General features: G+C 45.1%; 2 protein-coding genes across 2 annotated transcripts; both read right to left on the bottom strand.

Moving 5' to 3' along the window:
* Positions 1-4,911: 4,911 nt before the first annotated feature.
* On the bottom strand, positions 4,912-5,698 carry LOC148005521 (endogenous retrovirus group K member 7 Pro protein-like). The gene has a single exon (XM_087555019.1). The coding sequence runs from the start codon at positions 5,662-5,664 to the stop codon at positions 4,912-4,914; it is 753 nt and encodes a 250-aa protein (XP_087411145.1). The 5' UTR covers positions 5,665-5,698.
* A 7-nt stretch (positions 5,699-5,705) lies between these two features.
* LOC148005520 (uncharacterized) lies at positions 5,706-7,460 on the bottom strand (the record flags this gene model as incomplete). Its single annotated transcript, XM_087555018.1, has 1 exon — positions 5,706-7,460. A coding segment is annotated over exon 1 (1,755 nt), but the record flags the coding sequence as incomplete, so codon positions are not given.
* Positions 7,461-11,401: the final 3,941 nt, after the last annotated feature.

The raw sequence follows: 11,401 nt of genomic DNA, 5'->3' as shown, positions 1-11,401 counted from the left end.
GTCGGCCTTATCGCGTCCTTGCTCCTCAACAGTCAAAATCGAAGGTAAAAGAGAGCTGCGTGAATCTCACTTATATATGAGAGACTGAGACGCACCTTCAGCTGCTGTGATCGTCCTCTTAACAGCGAAAACGGTGAAAACAGAACATAAAGAGTGGGGTGGCTCCCAGGACAAATACTATAGCCTCAACAAATCCTTCCCAAGGCGGTGACAACCCCAGACCAAAGTCCAAGAGAGGGCTACCTCTCCGAACATATCTACCTGAAGTTCTGAATCCTCCTTGTCGCCAAGGGATCTCCAAAGGTGCTGACGATGGTGAGGTCTTTCCCGGGTTTTCGGCACCAGATGTCCCGCGCTACGTCTCGCCAGCAGGAACGACGTGGCACACACAGGATCCTACTGCAGAAAAGCTTTAATGCGTCTTGAGAGGGAGAGCATAAGCTTACAATGCGGAGACGGAGAGTGAGGAATAACCGTCCCTTATATAGGAAACTATCCTCGCCTAGGACGTGTCACTCTCTGACTGGTCGCTGCCAATTATGCCAGATGACGTACCAAAACGTACGTGTCCCTTTGAGTAGGGACGTTACCAGGCGCCTGCGTATTGCCCTTTTTACTAGGTGCGTTCTGCCGGATGCCGGTGCCATCTTGTAATGGAGTTTGTGAGGACAGCTCCTCACATATGTGAGGACAGCTCCTCGGACAGCTCCTCACATCTCTGTGAGGACAGCTCCTCGGACAGCTCCTCACATCTCCCCCCTTTCTGTTTTTTTTTTTTTTTAAGCAAACAGGACACCCAGATATAGGAGGGTGAAGACAGAGGTCATATCCTCGTACGAAGTTGGCGAACCTGTACAAGAGAGATACCCTTAGGCTGTTGTTGGGACCCAGGGCACTCCCGACCCGTCGCACTGCCATTTTTCGAGGGAGGGAAAACTGGGGCAGAAACCCTCATGTAATATGACATGCCTTCCAGGGAGCATATTTGGTAGAACTTCCCTGTGCGATGCTAAGCTCGTCACCCCTCATGGGCTGCTCAAGCCGGACACTCTAATCCTGTGCAATGAACCGAGGTTCTAGGAGTGCAAGAGCTGTCCAGCCGGCGACCTGTTGCTTGAGCATGGTCAACCAGATATCGGCTGACGCTCCTTGTTCAAGGGCTACAAGCGCCTGGGCGATCACTACTTTGTCCTTTCTTGTTTGAGATCTCAATTTGCAAAGCAACCAGAGGAGTAACACTAATCCACAGCAGAGGATCACTCCAAAAAGTCCCACTCCCACCCATTCCTTGAAATAAGAGACTGCTGAGGTGATCCAGGACGACAATCCCTCCGTCAAAGACAGGTCCAGTCGGGTAGAATTTATTTGAATGATGGTCGCTCTCAGCTCCCGAAGTGTCTGTTCAAACTCCGAGATCCAATTCTGTAACAGATGCTGTGAAAGACTCTTAGACAGATTAGCAGCTCGGGTAAATTTGTCATATTATATGGAGGTGACACAAAGGCCTGGGAGTTTTTGCTCACAGCCAAGCTGGGCCAGTTGCCATAGAATGTCTAATTGCTCTCGGACCAGATCCATACGTTGGTTGACAAGCATAAGGCCTCCCTATATCTGAGTATTGGCTGAGGCCTGTCTGTCCCGAGCCACAGAGATGGTGGCCGATAAATCGTTGATAGTTTGGGTTGTCTGTACTGAATTTGACAAGGCCAATGCCGAGGCAGTAACCGAGGGAGCGACTGCTGTCGTAGCAATAATGCCAGCAATAATTGCAGAAGTACCAAAATCTCTTTTTCCTCTAAATAAGGTCATGGTCCCCGGGGCATCAACAGGGATCGGGATAAAGCGAGGCATGCGGGTAACTACTGCGATATTTTATATGAGTAGCTGTCCAGACAGAGGCAGCAGGTTTGATGTTCCCCGTCCAGGAAAATGACAACCGTCCCTTTTCGCCCTTTCCTCCAAGTAGCATCGCTATGGGCGTAAGATCAGTGCAGCTACCATTAGCCCAATGTAAGGCCACCACCATAGAGAACTGTGGCGTTAGCCACAATGTCCTCCTCACCAGTTCCCCATGTGGCCTCCCTTAACCAAGCAGAAGATTGATTATATAACATAATGCAAGGGAGATCAAAAGATGTTTTGTTGAATATGCCAAAACAAAGGCTGCCCTTAAGGGGAATAGTCCTATTTTCTTTTAGTCGTTCAACCTGTGGATCCTTAGGTAAATAGGCCAACCCTAAATCCCTGTTAGTGGTACATCACCGGCATCGAGAGTGGAAAGGTTGACATTATTCCCCATCGTAGCTTGCCCTGCACCGTTGCTGGCATCCATGAAAGAAGAGTGAGGAGGTGCAGGAGTCCCAGTCCCTTCTTGATCACTTGCTGTGATGCTCCTAGTAAGTCGTCCAGGGATCCATATGGGATTTTCATTGTCCTGTGGAAAAACACAGACAGCTCCCCTGGATCTTATTAAAACAGGATCCGGGCCTTTCCATTCATTTGTTAATACATCCTTCCATTTGACTAATTCTTTTGTCCTCTTGGGCTCTGAGCAATGTTGCTCAGCCGCTGTTTGTCCAGCTTCATCAAGATTTAAAAAATTTAAGGTAAAAAGGGCCAGAGCAGTGGCCACTCGGGGTGTTGGGGGGAGTTCTATCATAATTCCCCTCCTTTGTTTTATTAAATATGATTTGAGCGTCCGATGAGCACGCTCTATGATTCCCTGTCCTTGAGGGTTGTAGGGCAGGCCCGTCAGGTGGGTAACCTGCATCTAAGCACAAAACTGACAGAATTTTTGAGATGTGTAGGCGGGGCCATTGTCAGTTTTTACACATTTTGGCTTTCCCCAAGCACTCCATGCTTCAAGGCAGTGCTGAATGACATGTGTTGTTTATTCTCCTGTAAGTGGGGTGGCATGTAGAATGCCAGAACATGTGTCTATAGATACATGCACATACTGAAATTTTCCAAAAGTAGAATTATGAGTAACATCCATTTGCCAGATTTGCAATGGCTGTATTCCTCTTGGGTTGACCCCGATGTGAGGAACTGGGAGGAACTGGCAGCACTGTTGGCATTGGGTGACTATATCACGTGCCTCTTTTCTAGTTATAGAGAAGAGGCGGCGTAAAGTTTCTGAGGTGACATGGAAATTGCCATGAAAGGCTTTAGTGGCCTCTAAAGGAGAGGCCAGGGCCACAGCTATCATTTTTGTGGCCTTGTCAGCCAAATCATTCTCTGAACTCATTGGGCCAGGGAGTCCAGAATGGGCCCGTATATGAGTAATGTATACAGGGAATCTTCTATTTAATAGGATAATTTGGATTTTTCGGAAAATATCTGCCACCTTACTAGTGGTTTTAATTATACCGGCGGTTTCAAGAATACTAACAGCATTAACTACATAGGAGGAATCTGAAACAATATTTAGAGGAACCTGGAATTTTTCAATGACCTCCATGACCACTAGGCATTCTACCACTTGGGGTGAGGTTTCAAAATATTGTCGTGAGAATACTTGGGAGTTTACCACATATGCTCTCACCCCTGTTTTTGACCCATCCGTATACACCGTTATCCCCTCCTTTAATGGTGTGTGGGATGTGAAGCGAGGGAAAACAATAGGTTGTGATCTTGCGAAACACAATAGGGGGTGTTTAGGATAATGATTATCTATCTTCCCTGTAAAGGATGTGAGCAGCACTGCCCAATCATCAGAGGTAGCGGCTAGAGTTTGGACCTGGTAGGGTGTATATGGGATAATCAAGGATTGGGGTGGAGTCCCAAAATGACAGATGGCAGCTTTTAGGCCCTTAATAGCCAGATGTGCTACTGCGGCTGGTTACCAATCAATAATCTTCACAGGGGAAGCATGTGGATGGATCCATAACAGTGGACCTTGTTGCCATAAAACGGCAGTGGGTAAATCCTTGGTATCTAGTACACAGAGTGAAAAAGGTAGAGACCAATCAATGCGTTGCAATTGGGCCTGTTTTATGGCATCTTCTACTTTTAGCAAGGCCTTGGTTGCAGCGGGAGTTAGCACACGAGGGGAGGTGATGTGGCCGTCCCCTTCCAATATTTTGAACAAAGGTTTTAATTCTGCGGAAGGGATTTTCAAAAATGGTCTCAACCAGTTGATATCTCCCAAGAGCTTCTGAAAGTCATTAAGAGTATGGAGGTGGTCTCTACGGATTTCCAGTTTCTGGGGTATAATCTTATCAGGGAAAATAATGGATCCTAGAAAATGACCTGTGTCAGCAATTTGGACCTTTTCTGTAGCAATATGTAAGTCCCATTGTTTAAGGGTTTTTTGTAATAAGGAATAGGCTTGTTTGAGTAATTCTAAGTCTTTATGACACATCAATATATCATCCATGTAATGGATTAACAGTAAATTTGGATAGGTCTCCCTGATTGGTTTGAGGGCTTCCTGAACATATAACTGACACATCGTAGGGCTGTTGGCCATGCCCTGAGGTAGGACCTTCCACTGGTATCTTTTATCAGGTTCAATATGATTAATTGATGGAACAGTAAAAGCAAACCTGGGCCTATCTGGGGGGTAAAGAGGAATAGAGAAAAAACAATCCTTGATATCTATTATTACCAAATTCCTATCTTTTTGTAGGGCCTAGAGTATAGGAAGGCCTCGCTGAATGGGTCCAAGGGATTCCATCTGATCGTTAATGGCCCTCAAGTCATGGAGTAGTCGCCATTTTCCTGATTTTTTCCTTATTACAAAAATTGGGGTGTTCCAAGGAGAGGTAGAGGGCTCCAAATGTCCCAATCTTAATTGTTCATCCACCAGTCCTGTAGCTGCCTGTAATTTCTCAGAGGTTAATGGCCATTGGGGAACCCACACTGTGTCCTCCGTCCTCCATGGTATGGGTCGTGCTGCCCCAATGGCACCTAGGAAAAACCCAGGCCTTGTTTATGGGGGTTGGCGATTGGTTCAATGGGCGTGAGACAACCCTGTTCTAATCGCCCAAGGCCTTTCCCTTCCTTATAGCCCATCCTTGACATCATGTGGGCCACTTGTGGGGGGTATTCATTAGATAAGGTCAGTCCCATGGTCTGCATAACATCCCTCCCCCAAAGATTAACAGGCAGGGGAAGTACATAAGGAATAAATTGTCCCTGTCGGCCATCGGCAGTTGTCCAAGTTAGAGTGGCAGAGCTGATCATAGGGCATGACTGGTAGCCTAATCCTTGTAGTGAGTGAGAAGATTTTGTGGTAGGCCATGATTGAGGCCACCATTTTGAGGAAATTATACTTTTATCAGCCCCAGTATCCAGTATGCCTTCGAATTTCTTTCCATTAATTTCTAAGCTCAATTTTGGGCGGTTGTTAAGGTGAACCACCAAATATGCCGAATCATGACCAGTGGACCCCATGGGTCCCTTAGTATCCTGTATCGTGGCCTGGAAGCACGGAAGGAGTAATAACTGTGCTATTCTATCTCCTTTACTTATGGAAAAAACCCCATCAGGACTTGAACAAAGAATCTGAATATCAAGAGAGCGCTGAGCTTCAACAAGGCCTGGATGGACTATCAGTCCTTGTAGGGCGAGAGATCCTCTCCCAAGGACAAGGCCTATGGTTCCCGGGGGTAGAGGCCCCACAGTCTGAGCAGGAATTGGCTGAATGCCCATCTGGGGCATTAGAAAGAAGTCTGAGGCGGCACGCAGGTCCAATTTTGTGTCGCCTCTTGGGGGACCTCCTCTGCCAGGGTCGTGGCCCTGTGAAAGCGGTTCCTATATCTTTGAGGGCCCTGGGACCGGGGGCCCACCAGCCCGTTTTTTGACATCTCATTAGGTCGAGTCTCCAAAGGAGGGAGTAGTTTGCCTTTAATGTCTCTCACTGATCGGCACTGGTCAGCCCTATGGTAGCCTTTGCCACATCGGACACAGAGGGTTGCAGACCCCCTGTCTCTTTTTGTCATCCTGCAGTCTCTTTTTAGATGGCCTGTTTTCCCACATTGAAAGCATGATCTTTTATCCGTCCCTTTAACGGGGCGTCGCTGGAACTGGAGAATGGCAGCCGCCAGGCCTGAGTTAGTAAGGGGCCCTCCAAGTTCCCTGCAAACTCTAAGCCAATCCTGTAGCCCTTTATTTCTTCGGGGGGCTATGGCTGTTCGGCACTCCTGGGTGGCTTGCTCGAAAACGAGCTGTTCTATTAGTGGTGCTGCTTGTTCAGGATCGCCAAAGATTCGTCCTGCAGCCTCTGTCATTCTAGCTACAAAATCTGAGAAATTTTCCTGGGGTCCCTGAACGATTTTTGTAAGTTGATTATCAATCCCTCCTCTCCTGGACAGTGCCTTCCAGGCTCTAATAGCTGTGCTGGAGACCTGAGCATAGGCGCCCCAGTGGTAAGCAGACTGATCAGCTGCAAAGCGGCCCTGTCCTGTTAAGAGTTCGAAAGTCCATTCTTGTTGCTCAGGTATTAAGGCCGTAGCATTTGCTCTGGCCTGTGTTTGGGCTGCCTCATACCAGAGCGCTTTCCATTCCATGTATTGGCCCATGCTGGCAAGGGCTGCCTTAGCAATCATCTGCCAATCAGCTGGTGTCAATGCTGTCATGGCCAACTTGTCGAGTTGTGTTAGAGTAAAGTTGGCCGTGACTCCATACTTTCTAACTGATTCCGCTAATTCCTTAATCTGATTATATTCAACAGGGGCATGGACCCGTCCTCCCTCCGGAGTCTCAAAGATAGGAAATGTCATACTCAGCTTTCTTCTCACCCTCTTGGGGACTAGTGAGAAGGCGCGTGAGCGTGTCTCATATGGAGGAGGCGCCGTTGGTGGCGGCCGCGCTAGAAGGCTTCTATTACTTCCCCTACATTCATCTGGGTAATATCTTTCCTCCTCATATTTAGCTGCTTCCTCATCTAGCTCAGCCTCCTCCTCTGAGTCTAAGGTTTTATTTTCAGAGCTTTCAGAACTGTCGAGGTTCAGCGCTTCTAGCTCTTTCACAGGGTATAGGCTGGCTCCCCCTCCTGGTTTATGTGTAGAGGAGGAAGTGCTGGAATCTGAAAATTTCAACGCTCCCTTGCCTTTGGACTTACCGGGAGGGCACCTTTTCTTTCTTAGGACGTCTTTTTTCTTGCGCGCGCCCAACCTCTCACTACGTTCGGTTTCTGACAGACTTTCCCGGACTACCTCGAGAGTGGCCTGTCCTTCTACTACTGCTGCCTTACACGTTTCATCCTTTAAACAATTCTTAACCAGCTTCCATATAGCTTTGGTCCCTAGGCGCAGATCATCTTCCGCCAATTTTCTGTCAAGGTCTTTTCCAAGTTTGTTCCATGAGGCAATCGTAAACGAGCCTGAACAGGCAAACCAAGGCGCCACCCTCTCCACCTCCTTCACAAAGTTTTTAAGTGTTCCTCCTCCAATTTTGATGTTCCTCTGCTTTAACACTGTTTCCAAGGCCGTGACCACAGACTGTGAGGATCCCATGATGGGCCAGGAACGCCGGCGGCTTATCTACGTCCATCTGACAAGGCGTGAGGTGAAAGGGTAGACGGACACGCTGCTCTCTTATGTACGGGAGTCTTACACGCACCTCCCCGGACGGTGCCGCTTATCTACGTCGGCCTTATCGCGTCCTTGTTCCTCAACAGTCAAAATCGAAGGTAAAAGGGAGCTGCGCGAAGCTCACTTATATACGAGAAACTGAGACGCGCCTTCAGCTGCTGTGATAGTCCTTTTAACAGCGAAAACGGTGAAAACAGAACATAAAGAATAGTGTGGTTCCCAGGACAAATACTATAGCCTCAACAAATCCTTCCCAAGGCGGTGACAACCCCAGACCAAAGTCCAAGAGAGGGCTGCCTCTCCGAACATATCTACCTGCAGTTCTGAATCCTCCTTGTCGCCAAGGGATCTCCGAAGGTGCTGACGATGGTGAGGTCTTTCCCGGGTTTTTGGCACCAGATGTCCCGCGCTACGTCTCGCCAGCAGGAACGACGCGGCACACACAGGATCCTACTACAGAAAAGCTTTAATGCGTCTTGAGAGGGAGAGCATAAGCTTACAATGCGGAGACGGAGAGTGAGGAATAACCGTCCCTTATATAGGAAACTATCCTCGCCTAGGACGTGTCACTCTTTGACTGGTCGCTGCCAATTATGCCAGATGACGTACCAAAACGTACGTGTCCCTTTGAGTAGGGACGTTACCAGGCGCCTGCGTATTGCCCTTTTTACTAGGTGCGTTCTGCCGGATGCCGGTGCCATCTTGTAATGGAGTTTGTGAGGACAGCTCCTCACATATGTGAGGACAGCTCCTCGGACAGCTCCTCACATCTCTGTGAGGACAGCTCCTCGGACAGCTCCTCACAGAAAGACATGCAAATTATACATCCCTCAGCACGTGTAAAATCAGCCCAGACTGAACCTAACAGTGGGAACTTGTCCTAATTTCCACAATCTTCACTTTCACAGACCAGCACTCAGGAATATGCACAGCCTCCATTAAGCAGGCAGACCAATGACCATCATGCATACACACACACACACACACACACACACACACACACACACACACACACATAAAGGGGCTTCATGCCTGCTTCCCCCACATCATCTTGTTCAACTCTAAATGATAATAAAAGGTGCTCCTTTTGTACACCCCTTATTAGCCTCCCAGCTTTGTAACTGATGGTTAAATATCCCTGAGTACACAAATCCAAGGGCTTATGGCAAATCATTGTCACCCACAAATCCAAATTCAGTATATAAAAATATGTTGTTATTGACATCGCTACAAACTTGTGCTTTAAGTGGACTACAGTCCAAATGAGGGAAAACACAAAAGGTTAATTGAGCATATGTTCTCAATATCTAACATCATGGACATTCCTCAAAAGATAATAACTGATAATTACCTTGCCTTCACTATCTCTCAATTCAACATCTTCTTCACTAAATGGAAATGTAACCACAGGCAAAAATACCCTCAGGGCCAAGAAATAGCAGAGAGAACACAGCAAAGCTAAAAGCTCAAATTCTAGAAAAAAAGACAACCATCTTACCCTTAATGTACAACTAACAATAGTTGGGAGTACACTAAATTATCATCTACGAAAACTGCAAACACATCCTGTATCCCTACATTGTCATACACCAAAATTAACATTCCCTATCCTAATATGATGACATGATCATTGGATGGGATTCAGAAGGAACCAGATTCCCTCCTTACCAATTGGAGGGAGATTTTGTTTGTGTTTTCCCACAGGACCAATCTAAATCTGTTTAGATTCCCACCAGAAATTTCTTATACCACCTCACCTACCAAGATTTTCTGCCTCTTGCTGGCACATCAAGGACAGATGAAGGTGAAGAGGAGGATGTATTGGCCATTTCTTTGAGAGTGATGAACAATACAAGCAACCAAGATTTATGGTCACATTCTAGTTGATGTTCTCATAGAGATCTCTGCTTGAGTGTTTGTTAGCTGAACCCACTGTACAGCACAATCCTCCAGCACTTAAGGTGGTCAGACTTTTCCTGTGTGAGGACTGTAGTAAAATGGTTTTTTGTTTGTAGTAGCAGGCGTTTATATTCTAAATAATAATCTATATTTGCTGATAATGTTTTTCCCTGATAACATCTTGAACTGAAATCAGTACAAAACTCAAGTCTCTTTTTGTGCATTTTTTCTGTATAAGTTTTTAGTACTTCATTCTTCCTGTATACAGTTAAATGGAATTCTATTTGGATAAATGCTGACCTTTTATGTTGTAATTTATATCCAATTAATTTGACAAATGATTCCATACTGATGTTTTGTGTCATTTCCAGACAACTTAATTGTGATAAACTTGCATCATTAAAATCTAGAATGAAAATGTATGTGTGTTTCCACTTTGATTCTTTGTTGGTGGTGGTGGTGGTGGTGTTTTTTTTTCTAACACCTGTTTTAGTTTAGGCAGCTACAATGTATATTTTTGATGAATTACTCAATTAATTTTTCTTTATCAACTTTACTGATTCACTTGCTGTTTTCAAATTTTATTATGCTATTTTATTACATGTTAAATGCTTTGATGTGTTCCTGAACTATGTATCAGATGTTCCTTCTCATTATGTCTTCTCATGCTATAAAATTATTGTTTTTGTTTTCTACAGTAGTTACAGTTTCAATATTTTTTCATTTATAAGTGGCATGGTGTGTGTGTGTGTGAGTCTGTGTGTGTGTGTGTGTGTTTGTGTGTGTGTGTGTGTGTGTGTGTGTGTGTGTGTGTGTGTGTACTTGCATGTTTTGGTAATGAGAGATAAACATTTCAGAAATCCCCCTTTGTTGAAGCAGTAAATATGTCCCCCAACTTGCTCTTTACACCAAACGTAGATGGCTCATGAGTTTCTTATCAATCTTCCTGTCTAACACTTCCCTCTCTGCACTAGCAAGCTGGGATTACACATACTTGACATCACAAAATGCATTTTACCTGGGTCTTAGGACTGAAATTATGTGGCATGAATGCTTAGCATTTATGGTTAAATGCTGCAGCATTTTAGTTTCTTTTGCAAGTAGTTATATTTTAAAACAATTACAATGGCATTTAACCACTTTCACTTCCCCAAAGTTCTCTGTAGGCCTGAGCTTCTGATCAGATACAGCATGCCCTGTCATACTGTACACAGCATATGCCAAGGAATGTGTGTTATGATTCTACATCCTTCAATATATGAGTCTTTGAAAAGGGATTATTCAAGGATAGTTATCTTTATCCAATTTGCTGAGGGTATGTGATAAGTTCTTGCAATCTGTTGATTTTTTTATTACAATATTGATTCCTGTGTAAATGCTCCTGTCTTTTGTTAAGAGTGTTTCATCTGTATACCTTAGAGGGATTTAAGGGTTGAGTTCCTTCTCAATTGTAATGGTCTACATATTACCAGTATGCAGACATGTGTGTGTGTGTGTGTGTGTGTGTGTTTGTGTGTGTGTGTGTAATATACTTTGGTTATTAAATTCTTGAGGGTAAGGCTAGATTATTATCATCTGGTAGATTCTTTTTCCAGGTATTTGCACCTGAAAAGTCCATATATGTCATGTTTTTATCATAATCTGGGATTTCAGTGCAAGAATTTTAAACTCCAATGTTGCCTTCCTGCCCTCATATATCATCTGGCCTCTTTCCATTATTTTGTGGAATTGTATTCTGAAGCATATTAAGTTTTATACTTGTTTTCACAGATGACCTTGGCCTAATGAGGAGGAATAATTCCCCACTTTCCTGAAATCTTTCCTACACTTTGATATGACTCCTTTAGCAGGTTTGGTTTCCACCAAGTTCAATCACTTTAAGCTGTGCAGATTCAACTGTGATCCAGAGTTTGTGGATATTTTAAACCAATACTGCTAAACCCAATGCCCCTCCTCAGGTTTTT

The sequence above is a fragment of the Rattus norvegicus genome, chromosome 6 (genome assembly GCF_021556685.1).
Source record: "Rattus norvegicus strain SHRSP/BbbUtx chromosome 6, alternate assembly SHRSP_T2T, whole genome shotgun sequence".
In the NCBI taxonomy this organism is placed as follows: domain Eukaryota; kingdom Metazoa; phylum Chordata; class Mammalia; order Rodentia; family Muridae; genus Rattus; species Rattus norvegicus.
Note: the sequence above shows the minus strand (reverse complement) of the source record. Positions and strands in the feature narration are given on the sequence as shown.